The 19690-nt window shown below is 38.4% G+C and overlaps 1 protein-coding gene across 1 annotated transcript in view; it reads right to left on the bottom strand.

The window, feature by feature from the left end:
- DNAH11 (dynein axonemal heavy chain 11) overlaps nucleotides 1–19690 on the bottom strand; it is a 329965-nt gene that overhangs the window by 58962 nt on the left and 251313 nt on the right. Inside the window, 1 exon segment of the mRNA XM_021689842.2 lies at nucleotides 5288–5492. Coding sequence (XP_021545517.1) covers nucleotides 5288–5492 — 205 coding nt within the window.

Here is a 19690-nt window from a genome sequence, read left to right as displayed (position 1 = left end):
ACCCAACTGTCTATTGTGTGCAAGAAATCTACTTTGCTCAAAGGCAAAGGGATGGAAAAAGATATACCATGTAACACTAAACAAAAGAAAGCTGAAGCAACTATATTATTTCAGCCAAAACAGACACGAAAACAAGGAAAATTATCAAAAGCAAAAAGGGGAATTACATAATGATAAAGGGGTCAATTCTCTAAGAAAATGTAAGAATCCATAATGAGCATGTCTGACAACAGAGTGTCAAAATACATGAGGCAGAGACTGATAAAACTGCAAGAAGCAGACAAAGCCACAGTGCTGGAAAATTCAAAACTCCTTGATACGTATAGTTAATACATCTAGTGGGCAGAGATTCAGGAACGATATAGTTGAACCAAACACGACTAACACCGGACGTAACTGACATTTACGGCACACCTTCTCAACTAATAGCAGAGTATGCATTTTTTTCAGGCTCAGATAGGATATTCAAAGATAAACCAAACTGTGGGCCAGAAAACACATATAAAAAAGTTTAAAAGACCCCAGAAATACAAAGTATGCTCTCAAACCACAATGAAATTAAAGAAGGAATCACTAATGGAAAGACAGCTGGAAAAATCCCAAAATATTTGGAGGTTAAACAACACACTTCTAAGTAACATATAGGTGAAAGAAGAAATCTCAAGAGAAATGAAAAATACACTGAAATAAAGAAAGATGAAAATACAACTTAACGAAATGTGTGAGATGTAGCAAAAGCAGTGGTTGGAGGAAAATCTACAGCACTGAACACATATATTAGAAAAGGAGGAAGATTCTAAACTTAATTATCCAAGTTTTTACCCTAAGAAACTAGTGAAAGAAGAGCAACAAAAAGCAAGGAAGTGGAAATAATAAAAATTAGAGCAGAAATCAATAAAATATAAAACAGGAAACCAATGGGGAAAAAATCATCAACCATTGTTTTTATATAAAAATCAATACAATTTTAACCCTGTAGCCAGGCCAATCAAGGAAAAAAAAAAAAAGGGGAGAAAGCAAATATTACAATGTTAGTAATTAAAGAAGGGCCATCACTATTGAGTCTACGGGTTAAAGGACAATAAAAGACTATGATAAACAATGGTATGCCCATAAATTTGATAATTTAGATGCAGTAGACCAATTCCTTGAAAGACACATCTACCAAAAACTTATACAAGGAAAATTATATAATCTGAATAGGCCTATGTCTAATTAAAAAATTGAATTGACAATAATCTTCCAAAAAAGAAAGCACCTGGCCCAGATGATTTTTCTGATGAGTTTACTGAAGATTTAAAGAAGAAATGCTATCAATTCTTTACAATTTCTTCCAGAAAATAGAAGCAAAGGGATTACTTCCTAACCAATTTTATGAGGCCAGCATTAGCCTAATATCAAAACCAGATAAAGCCATTACAGAAAAACCCCAAAACTATATACCACTATTTTTCATGAGCATAGATATAAAAATCCTCAAAATATGAGCAAATCAAATCAAACACGTGTGTGAAAGGAATTATATACCATACTACGTAGGATTTATTCCAAGTGTGCAAGTCTGATTCAGCATTGAGATGTAATTCATCTCATCAAAAGGCTAAAGAAAAAGCATATGATATACCAATAGATGAAGAAAAAACATTTGAAACATCCAACATTCATTTATGATAAAAGCTCTCAGCAAACTAGAAATATAGGACTTCAACTTGATAAAGAACATCAAAAAATGAAACCTCTAGCTAATAACCCACTTAATGGTCAGAAACTATATGCTTTCCCCCCAAAACTGGAAACACGACACTAATATTTCCTTTCACCACTTCTATTCAACGTTGTACTGAAAGTCTTAATGAATGCTGCAAGACAAGAAAAATAAATAAAAAGTATAGAGAATGGGAAAGCAGAAATAAAAACAGTCTTTGTTCACATATGGCATGGTTGTCTTTGTAGAAATTCCTCAAGCATCAACAAAAGGACTCCTAATAAGAGATTATAACAAAGCTGCAAGATACAAGGTTAATATACAACAGTCAGTTGCTTTTCTATACACTAGCAATGAACAAATGGAATTCGAAATTTATAACGCAACTCATTTGCATTAGCACCAAAAAACTGAAATGCTTAGGTATAAATCTAAGAAATTATATTGAAGATATATATGAAGAATTCTACCATATTCTGAAAAAAGAAATCAAAGATCTTAAAATGTAGAGAGAATCCATATTCATGATAGGAAAACTCAACATTGTTAAGGTATCATGTCTTCCTTTCTGTGATTCACCATAATATCAATCAAAATTCCAGCACATTATTTTGCAAATATTGACAACCTGATACATGGCAAGGCTTAAGATCCAGAAGAGCCAATAGTCAGTGTACAGAGGAGGAAGTTGAAAGGTTGGCAATACCCAACTTATAGGCTTGCTATACAGCTACCACTAATAAGGAAGGTATGGTTTTCACAAAGTAGACAATAGATCTACAGAAATATCGTCAATTGATCTTTGACAAGTAGCAAAGGCAATGGAGAAAGGACAGTCTTTTCAACAAATGGTGCTGGACAACTGGGTATCCACATGCAAAAGAATGAAGCTGGATCCCTACCTTACACTATATACAAAAATTAACTCAAAATGGATCATAGACCTAAATGTAATAACTAAAACTACAAAACTCCTAGAAGAAAACATAGGAGTAAGTCTTTATGAATTTGTGTGAGGCAACAGTCTCTTAGATAGGACATCAAAAGCACAAGCAACAAAGAAAAAAAGACTGGATTTCATCGTAATTAAAAACTTCTGTACATCAGAATACACCATCAAGAAAGTGAAGACAAACCACAGAATGGGAGAAAATATGTCCAATAAGAGTATAATACTCAAAATATATAAAGAACTCCTATGACACAATAAAAATAACCCAATTTTTAAAATGGGCAAAGGATTTGAAGAGATGTTTCTCTAAAGATGACATATAAAAGGCCAATAAATATATGCAAAGATGCTTAACCTCATTAGTCCGTAGGGAAAAGAAAGTCAAAACCATAGTGAGATACTGCTTCATACCCACTACTATGGCTATTACCAAGAGGAGAGACAAGTATTGGTGAAGATGTGAAGAAATCGGGTCCTTTCTACATAGTTGGTAGAAATGTAAAATGGTGCAGTCGCCTTGAAAACAGTCTGGCAGTTCCTCAAATATTAAACAGAGTTACTATATGACCCAGCAATTCTGCTCCTAGGTACATACCGAAGAGAAGTGAAAAATATATGTCCACACAACTTACAGTGACCATTCACAGAAGCACTGAACATCACTGCCCAAAAGTGGGAACAACCTGAATGTCCTTTAAATGATGAGGGCATAAATAAAATATGGTATATAATATCTACCAAAGAATATTGTTCAGCCATAAAAAAATAAAGAATTGATAGGTGCTATAATATGGATGCACCTGAAAAACATTATGCTAAGTGAGAGAAGCCAGGTACAAAGGCCAGATATTTTAAGATTCCATTTATATGATATGTCCAGAATAGGCAAATCTATAGGGATAGAAAGTAGATTAATGACTGCTAGGAGCTAGGTGGGTGGGGACGCTGGGGAGTAACAGCCAATAAGCATGGATTTTCTTTTTGAGGTGCTGAAAATGTTGTAAAATTGATACTCTGTGAATGACTTAAAAACCACTGAATTATACAATTAAAAAGGGTATGTGAATGATATCCCAAACTTATAAAAAACGGAGAAATATTACTATGTCTTAATGAACGACAATGAACAGATAGGTTTTACTGAAGCTGAACAGTATTTTAAATAAATTTTATATTAAATAAATTTTATTTTTATATTGCAAAAAGGAAGGATAACATTAGGAAAAAGTGAAGGTGGGCTAGTGATGTAGAGGAACTCTGTAGTATCTTGCAACTTTTCTGTAAATAAATCTAAAATTATTCCAGAGTAAGTTAACATTTATTTTAAAATCTTGCTTCTGATAAAAAAAAAAAAAACAGGGGAGAGAGGCAAAATGTTGCTAATTACTGAAGCTAAATGATGATCACATGGAAACTTAGAACTGTTTTTTTTTGTTCCTATGTTTGAAAAATTTCACTATCAAAAATAAAAGCCAATAAAGAAATTAACCGAACTGTCAAGGCTTTTGGAAAAAAGAAAAACATGTATACATAAATTACCACGACAAGACGATTTTCTTATATGGTCATACGGTGTTTCGAATTGGACATGTTCCCGGTCCAACTTCGCAGTGATGCACCAAGCAGCCTGTGGTCCTTGAAACCCTGGCCTTGGATCATTCATCGCCGGCAGGTTGCGATTTCACCGCATGGGAGCATGCCCGCGAGGAGACAGGAGGGAACTGTACCCACCCACTCAGCCTCCGTCCCAGGGCTGTCTCTGCCCTGTTTGTGGACTGGTGCAGAAGTAAATCCAACTGAAAGCCGCTTCCAATGGACTCTGAACATGCGTGAGAGTCCCTCGTAGGGCCTGGTAACACAAACTGCTGATCCTGCCCCCAGAAGGTCACTTTTAGCAGGTCTGGTCTGTGGCCCGAGATTTTGCATTTAAGGTTCCCAGCTGATACTGATGTTCTAGGAACCACCATTTGAGAACCGCTAATTTATACCGGGAATGGCGAACACTTTCTATAAAAGGCGAGAAGGTATTTTTGGTTTTGTAGGCCATATAATCTCTGCTGCAACGACTCACCTCTGCCATTGACTTCCTTCTACATTTTCAGGCTTCCTCTGTTGTTTTGGGGTCTGTGTTTGTGTGTGTTTTAATTCAATCTTCATTTTAATTATTTTTATTAATTTTTCTTAATCACTGCACTTAAAGCCATACATTTTCCTTTAAATGCTAGTGATCATCAGCTATGAGCCCCTGAATTTTTCCAGCCTTATTCCATTACGCCTCTTTTTTGTTCTTTTGCCCTGGCTGACTTGGATTATTATCACTGAACCTACCAGGGCATGTTCCTGCTTCTCTCCTTTTGTTGTCTGTGACTCCTGTGTCTCCTTGCTTGTCCTTGTCACCTGCATCAAAACACACCTAGAGCGAGCCCATCTCCTACTGGGGGCACAATGCTAACTACCTGCTTTAATAGGAGTTCCCTTGAATTGTTAACTGTTCAAATACATCCTCATTTTTCTCAATGAGACTGTAAACCCCTGGTGGGCAAGAATCCTATCTTAGACTCCTAGGTCTAAGCACTCTAACTTGGGCAAAGCAGATACTGAGTAAGTGTTGATGATTTTGTAATTTTTACCTTAAGTTTCTCCAGATCTGGTCTTTCAATACTGACCACCTCTGCCAGGAGCTGGGCTTCTAGACCATCTTCTGTGACTGTGAAATTGAGGAGGGTTGTTTGAGCTTGCAATTCTGGTTTATAGTGAGGATTTGCCAGTTTTGTGTGAAGGATAAGGCGAAAGTTCTTGTTAAATTCACATTCTTTGTCTCCAATCCTGATGTATCTAAAAGGGCACAAAACAAACATTCTGGAGATTCCCATGGACCATAACTGATATTTAGGTGGTATTCCATTTCCACTATTCTGATAATGTATCTAGGCTGTAAGACCAGGTAATTCAGGATTTTTCAGCTACTCTGTCTCCCTCAAGTACAGAAGAAAAAGGAATTATCCACTGAACTTCTACAGGATTGTTTACATGCAAAATGGTGATAACAGTATTCATCTCGTAACGTCACCATAACAAGAAAATGCAGTACTTCATATGGAGGTCGTATAACAACAAACATTAGCTTCTATTATACTTCTGTGATTAACCTTCTATTAGACATTTTTTTTTTAAGATTTTATTTATTTTTTTGTGAGAGAGACAGAGAGCACGCACAAGCAGGGGGGAGCGGCCGGCAGAGGGAGAAGCAGACCTTTTGCTGAGCAAAGGAGCCTGATGTGGAACTCGATCCCAGCACCTGGGATCATGACCTGAGCCGAAGGCAGACGCTTAAGCGACTGAGCCACCCTAGAAGTCCCTAAAATATTGCTATTCTGAAAGGATGAGTATGTATTTGCATATATCTACCTGTGTGTATTAAGTGCATAAATATTTAAAATTTATATACATATTAAAAGTACACATACACTTTAAATTACTATTTCAGTATTTTTAGTACTGGCTCACAAGCAAAACTGAAGCAGCTTCCTGTGTGGAATGCATGGGGATGGGATCTCAACAACCATGCTTCTGTCCCATATCCCGATTCCCTGGGTCACAGGGACCAGAAGCGGGCACTTCAAAAATACTCCAATCAGGGCGCCTAGGTGGCTCAGTTGGTTAAGCGACTGCCTTCAGCTCAGGTCATGATCCTGGAGTCCCTGGATCGAATCCCGCATCGGGCTCCCTGCTCGGCAGGGAGTCTGCTTCTCCCTCTGACCCTCCTGACCCTCCCCCCTCTCATGTGCTCGCTCTCTCAGTCTCTCCCTCTCAGATAAATAAATAAAATCTTTAAAAAAAAATACTCCAATCAGAGTGAGCTTTCCTGGGGCTTGGGACTGGAACGAAGAGAAGGGAGCAGTGGAAACTTTAGGCTCATGTTGACGTCATCCTTTCTTCCTGGTAAACCACACAGCAGAGAAAGACATTCCTGGTTTCCCCAGGGACGATTCAACCAATATTCAAGTTGAAGAGTCATACGAAGGGAGCAGGTTCTGGATTCTATGGGCTTCCAGGTCCCATGTTCCTTGAAGCCTGGCTGCCTTTTTACCACAGTTACCATGACGCCTGCTGCCTTCTGACACGGTCTTTGTTTGGCTTCAGCTAGATGGAGGTGGTTTCTGTAACTGCAAGCAGCTCTGAATGAACGCAGCCTCGCCCTGGGGGGAGGGCCTGATTTTTGTTCTGCCTCAGATACTGGGGTCTAACTTGCAAGGACCTCATCCCCCAGGCTCTGTTGCCCTCTGGGTTCTGGAAGGGCTTTGGCCAACGGAAGCAGGAGCAAGACGGCAGTAAGGCGACGGGGTTCAAAGCAGATTTTCCCTGCCTCAGTGCCGTGGTCTGGTGGGGGCTCGGTCCTGCCATGACCATACTCCAGGTTTGGGATGGTCCCCTTCCCACAGCTCCACTCACAGGACTAAGTCGCACCTTCAGGCCTAGCGGGGGTAATGGCTTCCTGATGTTGTAAAGCCCGCATTGCCTGGACTCTTCTCCTGGGTTCCTTTATGCTGCCCTTGGAACATTCTTTCTGTCAACAGTCACTCTGTTAATTCTATTAAAAGAATTTCCAGTCTACTTTGTGGTCTTGTTTTTCTGCCAGGAACCTGCTATGAGGATTCCGTAGAGGGGTTTTTGAATTCATGCAACAGACAAATGACAAATACTGAAATTTTTCAAACTCTTCCATCAAAGAGTTCTGAATTGCACAGGAGGCAAAATAGATGTAAAAAGCCTAGGAGTGAGCCTGAAAAGAGTATCTTCTCAGTCTCCTATTTTATATTAAATATAAAACTTCTGCATTCTCCCATAGTCCATGTATAAAGTATTTTAGTTATAGAGGTATCCTAATGATGACAGAATGTTATCCAAAGGCCATATTATTTTTACTGTAAATACAGTATTTAAAAAAATACTATTTATCTCACTGACTTACAGGCAAAATGTTATTTCACTAACATGGAGGACATTAGGAGAAGGAAGGGGAAAATGGGGTGGGGAATTGGAGGGAGAGATGAACCATGAGAGACTATGGACCTGAGAAACAAACAGGGTTTTAGAGGGGAGGAGGGAGGGGGTATTGGTTAGCCTGGTGATGGGTATTAAGGAGGGCACGTACTGCATGGAGCACTGGGTGTTATACGAAAACAATGGATCGTGGATCACCACATCAAAAACTAATGATGTATTGTATGGTGACTAACATATTAAAAAAAATAAATTTATCAATTTGAATAACAAGTTCAGCATTCAGGCAATATTCCTCTTTATTAAAATGTCACAATACTTGCAACAACTTTTTTTAAACTTGAGGAGAGGTGTCCCAAATTTGTGATGTGGCAATATTTTAGGTTGCTGCTGGGGGATGTTTCATAATTTTATCTTGCTCTGAGGTTATTCTCTTGTGCCACATGGTGAGGAAAGGGCTTCTGAACCACTGGCCATTTTATCTGAGTAGGAAGAATTTTATAAAACAATTGTAGTGTGTAATGATTATTTAAAAAGTCAGTTTTCTTAAGTCACTAAAGCTCATCACAGAATCCCTCTTAATCACTAAGGATTTAATCATTATAGCTAAGAATCTCAAAAGACAGGTAAGACTCATTACCTCTTCATCCAACTCTCAAATTTTGTTTGCATTGTAATAATCTTATATTTTCAATAAAAACTTTCACAGGTTTTGATTAAGGGTCTAAGCTTGAAAAAGATCTGTGAAACAAACCACTGCTGGAGACATTCTTTATTAAGTTGAATGGTCAATCCATTCGTGTTATCTAGCTTTGGGCTGTTTTTACTGTGTCAAGACTTCCTACTCTTTAATATTTTTTTCCTAGAAGGATGAAGAGCAATTTAGGTAGCAACTTTCTTCTAAGCCAGTATGTATTTGTATAATATGCTTCCCTTTAAAAAAATAAAAAATAGGGGCACCTGAGTGGCTCAGTTGGTTAGGCATCTGCCTTCAGCTCAGGTCATGACCTCAGGGTCCTGGGATGGAGCCCCCTCGGTCGGGCTCCCTGCTCAGCAGGGAGTCTGCTTCTCCCTCTCCCTCTGCCCCTCCCTCCGCTCATGGTCTCTCTCTCTCGAATAAATAAATAAAATCTTTAAAAAATTTTAAAAAATTAAAAAGAGTATTCACATTACTGTTAAAGAGAAACACTGAGGAAAAAAAAAGACAGAGATGAATGAACCACAGGCCATATGTTATAAATGAACCTGAGAGCAGCTGGTGGTGAATCCAGTGAGCACAAGGGCCCTGAGCCCTTGTTTCACAAGTCATGGAAATGACCCCATCTGTTCACATGTTTGCAGATAGTTTCCAGCTGATATCATGCTCATTAAAATCATCATGTACCTTATTGTTAATTTCTTCAGTTCTTTGTTTTTATAGAAAAACATGTTACAACCAAACATTCATTCACCCAAAAAGCAGTGACTGAACACCTACACCACGCCAGGCTGTTGGAGAGTCTTGTAGGCGCTGGTCATGTAACAGGCACAGTCTCTGCTCTCACCAACATTCTTACCAAACTCTCTCATCATAGGCATTATGACTGTAAGATCTTACATACTGATGCAGCCATTCTTCTGTTTAGTCCGTTCAATAAATGAGAACACCTTAACTGCCTACAACATGACAGCCATATCAAGATCAAAGATCTGCCTCGATTAAAAGATAGGCAAAGAATGTGAATAGACATCTCTCCAAAGAATATATACAAATGGCCAATAAGCATCTGAAAAGATGTTTGACACCATTAGTCATCAGGGAAATGCAAATAAAAGCCCCAGCGAGGTGCCACTTCACCACTAGATGGCTAGAATAAAACAAACAAAACCCCACAGACTGTAGTAACAAGTGTTGACAAGGAGAGAGAGAAATCAGAACTCCCCATACACTGCTGGTGGGAATGTAAAATGGTACAACCACTTTAGAAAGCAATTTGAGTTTCTCACAATCTTATATACACAGGTACCATTTTACCTAAATATTCTACTCCTAGCTATATACCCCAAAGAAAGCTACCCTCGTTATATAAGACCATCCTAGGTCATGTCTTTCTTGGTTAACCCAATTCTTTTTGATGAAGACATATTCAACCATACCTTCATTTGGAGCATGATAAAAATTTCTCCCACTACTTGAGCCTCTCTTTCCAAGGGTTTCCAAAATTAATTTCAAAGGTAGCTTTGAGAAATATCTATCTTTGCTAGCACTATTCACTGACTGGCTTTTAAAGGAACTTTCAAGAGTGAAGGTTTCATTACCGTGCCTGGGGTTCCCACACATAAGCGATACCAAAGCTGATACTCATTTCTATCACCACAGTGATAAAATCCAAACTTGAAAGAAACCTCTGGTATGTTTTATGATCTTGTGATACTGCTCCATCTTGGTTTAAATTCTTTCCCTCTCAGAGCAGTATCTCAGAAATGCTAAGTCTGTCACCACCTTTCATGACTTCAGATTTAATTTTCCCTAATTTGCTTATGAATTTTTACTGGATTTGAGTTCATACCTCATAAACTTGCTGTTTTAATCACCAAACTATATCCCCGATTAAAAGAAAATGTAAATATTTTTACCACTTAAAAATGTGCATTTTAATGAAGAACACTGAACGAACTAACTTCACAATTTTCTTCATTGTTGTCCACTGGGGCAGCTCAGTGTGGCCGGCTGAGGAACTGAGGTAAGAAGTTTAATTTCGAGGTCTGCATGTGTGTGTGTGTACATGTGAGAAGCAGAACAAGCCCCACGAGACGACTAACTTACCTCTGAAGTCCTAGCTGTCCAGGCCTCAGGGAGAAATCTCTCTAGGGTGGGGGTTGGAGAACTATTTCTATAAAGGGTCAGAGAATCAACACTTCAGGTTTTGCGGCCACATAGGTCTTTCCCAAATATTCTTCTTTGTTGACAAGCTTTTAAAAACCATTCTTAGCTCCCGGGTTGCATTGAGACAGGTTGTTCGTGTATCACCATGATAGAAGACCACGCGGTGAGTGGTATGAATGTAATCTCCTCCTTGCAAGAAAACATCAGCTAATCACACTCAATCTCCTAGCACCACCAAGCTATAATTTTTCCAAGCAGCTACTACACATAACATTGATCCCCTCCCTCAGCTTTCAAGAAAAAAAAGTGTGAGACCAGCCAATATGAAGCACGAGGTTTGAACAACTTTGCTTCTGGGTGTAGGTGACAAACGCTTTCAATGGGTTAAATACTTAAAAAACACCTGACTTAAGGCAATGCTCCATAAAAGGGCTCAGAAACGACTCTGTGGCTCCCAGTTTCCCTTGCACACCTCCCTTCTATACCTACATGTACCCTGAAGTGTTCACATACCCTAGTTTGAGAGTCAGAAATCTATCTGCTTGAGGGACAGGTCTGACTTTCTCAGGAAGAGACAGTTAATCAGAGGAAAAGAGAAGGACGTCTGCCTATAAAACTGGGTTTTACATTTTGCTTGGAAACATTATTTCATAGGTTCAAATTTCCCAGGGATAGTAAATTATCCTCAATTGGGGTGTTTATGATCTATGAAAGGCAAAAACTGCATAAGGACTCAGTGGATTTTATCATTGCTGCTAGGTTAATTTTTGGTTAATCTCCTATCTGGGAAAATTAAACAGACTGCTAGTGCTCTCTCATGATTTGAAGGATCCAAAAAACAACGGAGTTAACCAGAGGGGTGGGAAAAGCAAACAATCACTTTGTTGTCTCTGTGAAAGACATGAGTCCAGACTTCATGACTTCTAGAACACAGCAGGCAGCTACAAGCTCTTGAACTTGAACTCCAATGAGAAGCAATAGCAGGTGCGAACAACAACATAAAACTTGCAAATGTGGCTATTATCTTAAAGCCGTAGGTCTTAACCCATTTTCCAGCCCTATTCACCCCATGAGCAGGACTTGCCCCTGTCACTGTATCCCAGTGAGAATCAAGTGGGGCAGGAATCTCTGAAGCTGGGTGGAATTGCTCCCAGAGGGTTTTTTTTCATCTCTCCAAGGGAGTGACCAACTCCTGCCCCTTTTTTTCAACGTCTGGTGTGGAGGTTAGAGATGGATTATACGACCTCAGATGAGAAATAAAATTATTTTCCCCAGTACAAACACTATGGTTTTACCGGATAGGACACAGGGTGAATCAACAACATTGTTTCACCTGGCAGTCCTGCAGCTTTAGCGCGAGAAGGGCCCCTAGAGATCATCAACTGATTCCCTTCCATGGACCCGCAGAGTTTATGACTTGTGCAAGGTCACAGAGCTTAGTGGCCGAGCTGGGACTAGAACCTGGGTCTCTAGACTCCTAGTATAAAGTTCATTTCACTGCATCACACTGTAGGTTAATTTGCTCTGCTTGATGGTGACAGCTTGAAACCCCAGCCTCCGTCGACCTGTCTGACCGTCGATCACAAGAGGGTACTGAGAGAATATGACTGACTCGGTACAATCTATGGTCACTAGAGAAAATAATATAAAGATAGAGCCCAGAGAACATGCCCTGCTGATCTTTGCTTCGAAATTCTGTCCTTGTTTATGAAGGAAAATAGCACTGATTATCGAGGTACCCAGGTCTAACCAAAGAGTTGAATTTCTGGTAGATATTTTCATTAAATTAATTAATTTATAAAATCTTAAAAAAAACACTCAACGTACAGAAAAATTTTCTATCTTCTGGCTTTAAGGGGAAAAAAAAAGTCTTTTAAATATGCCAAAATGCTCACTCGTTAGTTGAATAAATTATTGTATAAAAGAATATCATCTACAAATTAACTATTAATTCAGTTTTACATAGGTCAGGTTTACATAAAAATCAGGTACATTGGGAATTTCAAAATTCAGAGTTTATTCAAAATCTAGCTGAAATGTGTTTTGGGATGAAAAGATTCCTAACTTCGTCCAGTCATAGAAAGTCATTACCACTCTATGGACTGATATAAATACATGTGAAATGAATTCGTGGCTAATATTCACAGCACTTCTGTGACAGAATAGGGAAACATTTCTCCCAGCTATCAAATTTACCTGAAAACCAGAATCTCTGTGAGTCGAGGCACCATTATCTTAACATAATCAAGATGGGAATCTCAAGTTGGGGATTATAACCTGGATCTCTTGTATCTAAGATATCTATGTAGAAACTGAGGAAGTATCTTTTACTTTTGTTGGAACTGTTCTCAAGATTAAGTGTAGCTCCTGCTGAAAATGCCATCAGTCCTGGATCATAAAAACCCAAACGACTTTCTGTAGTGATTAGATATTCTGAGTACATGAACCAACACTATCATTATTTTTTATTGCCATCTAAAACAAAGCTTGGAAAAGCAGCATATTCAGTTTAGAACAAGGACCCGCTGCAGGAGGAGTGTTTTAAAAAAGATTTGCAAAACCTTTCTCACAATGCTGTGGAGAGAGCAATTTCCTAGGACACCGTGTTGGCACTCTGGAGGCCCTTACTCTAAGATGGGCAATTCAGAGAGCTCCCAAGTTCCCTGGACTGGAGGAATTCTCCAGGCCTCTCACCAGGGCCTGCTTGTCAAGGTAAAGAAATGGAAGGTGGGTTTTGAGATAAGAAAATAATATAGTCGCACTCGTCGGGGAAAAAACACACTCAGGAAAAGAAAAGGAAAAAAACAAACTTTTCAATGGACATCTAAAAGCCTTACTGCACGTCCTGCTGCTTAAAATTAAACGCTTCTCCATGAGGCTTGGGAGCTCCCACGGCTCTGGCCGGGAACACGGTGGCAGGCCCCAGGCCCGCGTGGCGGTGGCCATGTTACTTAGCAACTTAGCAACCCCATCAGGGGGACCCCCCTGCGGAGTTGGTCACCCCCCCCCAAACACCCCCCCCCCACTGGCTCCTGGGGAAAGGTCTGGGCTGAAAGCCACACAGCTAGCAAGATGGGCCCAGGAAAAGGAGGAAAGAAGTCCTGAATAGAAATGAGTTAATTGTCTTGCTGCTTCATATAGTTAATATAACTAACATGTCCTTCTCAGATAAAAGCAAACTTCAATTAAAAAAAAAAAAAAAAAGACTGGTGTTGCAGGGACTCCAGGTACCCTTGCACAGAAAGAAAAAAGGAAGCTAAACAAGAAAATCCTAGCAGATTATTTCCCTTCTGAGAAACAGAATATGTACACATTTTACATATATTACGTTCAATATGATGACATACATATATGTATCTCAGTATCTATTTCATATTTCAATATATCCATATTAAAATATTATAATGTAGCATGAAAAAGAAATTCTGGTTCTCTTTGCATTTTTTTTTTAAAGGAAATTGCTTTTCTAAAGAAAGTAATGTAAAGGTTCTTTATCTGTGGTCTGTTTGGAGTCACATGAAGACAACTACTACCCAAGATAAATATGAGTTGTGTGCGCACTATCTATAGACCCGCGATGTTATTCCTAAAAAACAAAAAACAAACAAAAAAACTTGACTGAATTTAGGAATAGAAATGTCTTTTCTGTAATTAAACTTTATGTTGAATTTAGAAATTAGGAGAGACTAGAATGCTGAATTTTACCACATGAGGACATGAATTAACTTGAAAATAAAGCAATTCCTATCGGCAAGGGTGATAATGAGAGAACTACATACCTCCTGAGTTTATTTAAAAACCAGAAACTCCCAGCTCAAGAGAACACATTTTATTACAGTGTGGGATTTAATTTATCATGATTCTCTATCTTAAGTCTGACCCAAGACCTCATCTATTTAAACAGATCTAACATCAACTGTAATACAATCATGTAGCATCAACTCTAAGGGTAACAACATAATCATACCGAATAAACTGAAAACTGGCTAACTGTAAGCAATTCCCCCGATTAATCTTAGTAGCACTTTTAGGAAACACAGTCATGGTAAATATCTGTAAAATATCTTTCATTGTATTATTTCTGTAAAATAAATTTATAATCATACAGTTAATATTTCAGTTTTAAGTTTCTTTATATGACATGCTACTTAAGGACTATAATTAAAAGGACAATTACATGAAAAATATAGGAAAAGTATAAAACGTCTTTTAGAAAATATTTATATGCTTAGAAACAATCTGAAATACGTCTTACAGTAAGGTTACTCTAAGATTAAAGTTAAATTCCTTCAATAATATTCGGGGGGATTTGAAAGACTAAAGAGATATAATTTTATGAAGATGCTTCACAGATCAGCAACTTCTCTAATATGTAAGCCAGTAAATTTGCTTTGGAAAAAGTACATGTTGATAAATCTTCCCAGATATGTTTTCTGTCGATTGATATGATAAGATGTATTTTAGTTAAAATTAGGATTGTCTGGAGTTTGGTGGATTTAATTATTTGTAATTACCCAGCTGTTGTCAGCCTGTGGCCATTTTATGACAGTGGTATCTACTATGTGGGTCAGGTTCAACTGTATATCTTCTCAAACACAGATTTAATGTGCTATTGATGAAACCATTACTAGAACCAAATTAAAGTCTGGGCTGATGTATTGGTCCACAGGGACCTGTCAGACATGAAAGGAGTAATTAGTATTCATTACTTCATACTCCACAACATTCCAATTATTAATGAACTTCAATTTTTGGACTATGCTATATCTATCACAAGCGTCTTCCCAGACATTCATTATCAGGAAGAATCAACTCATATTGGTTAAAAAAAAAAAAAAGCCCTCTAAAACAAACAGAACTGAAACAAACAAAAACGCTACTGACGCTGGAAAACTTTGTGAGGGATGTGACTGTCAAAAGGGTGCAAATGTTATCGCACCTGCGTGGGAGGAATAGGATGCGGTGAGGACACGCTGCGTGAACGCTCTGGCATTGCAACCCTTGTGGGTTGTGTCCCCCTCTTCTCCTTGTTTTCAATGCCACTGTGCCTTGACGATAGGAAGGGAACCATTTGCAGTCACAAAGGTAATGGCATGGACAGAACAACACAGAAGTGTAAAGACAGAGGGGAAGAGGAAAAAAGTAAAATGATCATTGTAGGACATGAGAATAGGATGTCCATTAGACAATTTACAACCATGTAGGTCAGTCTGGGACGTGATCAAGGTACAGTCAAAATTTTTCTGTTCCTGTTCTGATATTGCAAATGGGTAACTCTGTTTTTAAAGCCCAATTGACTTTCTTCCATCAGTTTTCTTTTCCTTTGTTTTCTTTTTATTTACTTCATCAGAAGAAAAATAATTCTTACATCAACCAATTTATTTTAATTTTGCATATCCCCTTCTGGTTTGTATATATTTTTCAAATTTTTCTTTTTTTTAGAGTTACATGAAGTCACAAGGAAGCATTTGCTTTGTTTAAACAGACATTTTGTGGGGCGCCTGGGTGGCTCAGTCGGTTAAGCGACTGCCTTCGGCTCAGGTCATGATCCTGGAGTCCCTGGATCGAGTCCCGCATCGGGCTCCCTGCTCAGCAGGGAATCTGCTTCTCCCTCTAACCCTCCCCCCGTCATGTACTCTCTCTCTCATTCTCGCTCTCTCAAATAAATAAATCTTAAAAAAAAAAAAAAAGACAAAAAATAAACAGACATTTTGTCAGGTGGAAATAATACTCTCACTAAAATATCAAACATTATTCCAAAGTACTTTTAAAGCTCTTGTAAACAAAACTAGTATCAAAATGTAGAGTGTCCTCAACTTTTTCCATTCAAAAATAAGAGGTGGAAAAAAAAAAATAGGGTGTAGAGTAGTTCCTCCTAGGAAGAGGCAGCTAATAGGACTGAATACATAACTTGTCTGTATTCAAGAAAACACCAGAAGGGCACGAGTCCTACCTTGGCTCTCTGAAAGTCTCCATAGATCTTACACACTAGTGGTGAGCATGTGAGTTTGTACTAACACTTTGGAAAACAATTTGGCATTATGTTTTAAAGCTATTTGTGCACACACTCTACAACCTAACTCTTCTACCCCAGAATATAAACTCTGAGGACCTCCTGCTGTGTGTACCTGTAGATGCACATACAGATGTTCAGTGTATTAATATGCACAGCAGCATGGCTTGTAATAGCCAAAATGTCCTTCAATAACAGTATTAAGTAAACTGAGGAGCAGTTACACCACTGAATATGATGATGATGATGAAACAATTAGAGCTAAAAACAAGAATTCGGGTAAGTCTTAGATATGTAACAGTACAAAATTCGAGTCCCTTTATATACACAATGATTACACTTTTGTAAAGCCCCAACTCAAACAAAAATAAATGAAAGTATTTTAAATAAGTTTTGAAATGAGAACAAAATTTAGGATACTAGCTTTGGGAGAGGAGGCCCAGTGGGGAATGAGAGGTGCGCAAATGTGGCTTAAAGAATATTGGTAATCTTTCGATTCATAGTTTGAATGGAAGATATATATCTAATTTATTATTATGCTTTCTAACTTTTATATATTATGTATTTTATATGTACCAGCACTAACTAATACAATTTAAGTGACTAAAACTCTCTCCTGTTCTTAGGAGTCAACTTAAAACACCAAAAGCTATGACTGATTCCTTGTTCACACATCCCACATCCAAAAAACCAATGTCTTACTTCAGGATCTCTGGCTTAGCCTCTGATTCAAGCTCCCAATCACCCACATACTCTACTTATCACTGGTTCAAGATTCAAAGGAAATAATATACTTTGACTCCCTATCTGTGCTATGTTGTATTCTTTTCCTTATCACCAGGTAAGAAAATGTAAAGGCAGAAAAATGGCCTGAACGACTTACCCCAAATCACCAAACTAGAGGGTAGCGGACCAAGATCTGAACCAAATTTCATCTTCCTTCTTCTACCCCAATGCTAATTTCTAACAACCACATGCTAGCACGTAAGCCCCAACTCAGAGCCTTAAAGTCTCTCTTGAAAATGCTCACACAGCTAGTTCAAGACCATGGATTGATCATGGTATTTACTCTCCCCCCCCCCATGCCAAGTCCTATGGAAAAGATGGAAAAATATATGTTGAAAGAAAGAATAAATTCAAAATCATGTTGGAAAGAGAGCAATGAGTGGAAGCAAAAAAAAATGAGGAATAAAAGAAATTGACGAACATCTCATGGAAAACATTAGTAAAAGTTAATAATAAACAATCCTTGGAAGGCTAATAAACATCCTCATTAACAATCAAGGAAATATGAAACAAAGCAGCAATGAGATAAGGATTCTGTTATCTGATGTAACTATTGGGTCTCGTTCATGATGCCTTATTTCCTATGTTCTGTGATTTTGGCCCGTGAACTCATATACCCTGGAATTATATCTTGTACATCCTCTGAAGTCTGGGTACATAATTACAGACAGGATTTTTGTTTGCATCTGCCAAGTACTTCAGGGTGTGACCAATCCAGCACCACTTAAAATAAGTTATTGGTTTGAGGTTTTTAGGTCATCTAAGTAAAAATTTGTCTTAAACATTTATAAGAGAGACAGTTTCTGAACTCTCAGGGCACACTTTCCCACCTCTTCTCAGTGCCAAGGTACAGAAAAGGAAAGCTCTCTTCTGCAGGGCTGGGTTTTATTTAATTTTCGACAAATTTACCCTTAAAATGAAGGTATGGCCCCTTGAGTCTCTAGCTTTATACAGCAATCTCTAGGCAGACTTCACACCCTCAACTGGCTTGGTCCAGGCTCTAGGCATCCATCAAAACAGAAACCCATGGTCATCAGGTTTTAGCAGGTGCCCTCGAGAAGAAAACCAGCTTTGGTGTTCCTTGTCTATCCAGTTCCCGCTTTTTGGTTGCACTTTGTCAACCAACTGCCAGAAGGTATGAATATTTTAACATATTTAGTTGTTTTTCAGCATTCACACATCTAATCTGCCATAATGCCAGAAATAAAAGTCTATGTTTTGATTATTTTTACTATTTTACTTTGGTTAACCATCTTTTTAAAGATAGATGTTCCTTATCCATCTAAGAGAACTTGCCATCTAATGCAGATATAGGACTGAAAAAAAAAAAATTAACATATCATAAGAGGGACAGATAAAGGCAGAATGTCACAGTGGCCCAGTACAGAATGGACTGTGGGTGGGAGGCAAAGAAAGTGGAAACTTAAAATTCCCATTTAATTAGTTAAATGGCAGTTGAATTCTGAATTAAGTGAATATTAGATTTGTAGAAAGACAAGGTAGGTAAAATAGCACATCATAGGAGGGGGCAAGTAATCTGTGTGAATGAAGGGAATAAGAAGCATCAAACAGGTAAAGCATTTCGTAGGCCTCAGAGCAGAGCTTCATTTCAATTTAATGTAATAAGCAACAGAGAATTCTTAATGGGTTCTTCAACAGGCCAGCAATAGAAGCAGTATTAGGGAAAGATTATTTTAACCCCTCTCTGGGTTGGAAAGGAGTGAGCAGAGAATGTAAAGACATTACTCCATCCAGCAATAAGAAATGAAAGGTCAGAACTCATCGTAAGATAGAGATTAAAAAAAAAAATGAAACACGGATTCCAAAACATTGATGAGAAAATAAACAAGGTTTAGGGAAAAAAAGAGTAGGGAGAGTTACGATGGCCAAGTAGCATTCATAGGAATTCTACTGAAAGAGGGTAGTGCCTATTTATTTGGAAAAACTTGTTAAGAAATTATGATTCCACATATGTATGAAACTTCATACGGTCAAAGGGCTTTCAAGAGGACATTTAGTTGCTCATTTAGTCCCCATTTTTCTCATCTGTGAAGTGATTGTGACCTCTGATCACACTGTAGAACATGTCCCTAAATAATCACATCTATGGGGGTGCCTGGGTGGCTCAGTTGGTTAAGTGTCCAACTCTTGGTTTCAGCTCAGGTCATGATCTCATGGTCTTGGGATCGAGCCCGCATCAGGCTCTCCACTCAGTGGAGAGCCTGCTTGAAGATTCTCTCCCTCTCCCCCTCCCCCTGTTCACGCACAGGTGTGTGTGCTCTCTCAAAAATAAATCAATCTTTGGGCGCCTGGGTGGCTCAGTTGGTTAAGCGACTGCCTTCGGCTCAGGTCATGATCCTGGAG

This window comes from Neomonachus schauinslandi, chromosome 12 (genome assembly GCF_002201575.2).
Source record: "Neomonachus schauinslandi chromosome 12, ASM220157v2, whole genome shotgun sequence".
Lineage (NCBI taxonomy): Eukaryota > Metazoa > Chordata > Mammalia > Carnivora > Phocidae > Neomonachus > Neomonachus schauinslandi.
Note: the sequence above shows the minus strand (reverse complement) of the source record. Positions and strands in the feature narration are given on the sequence as shown.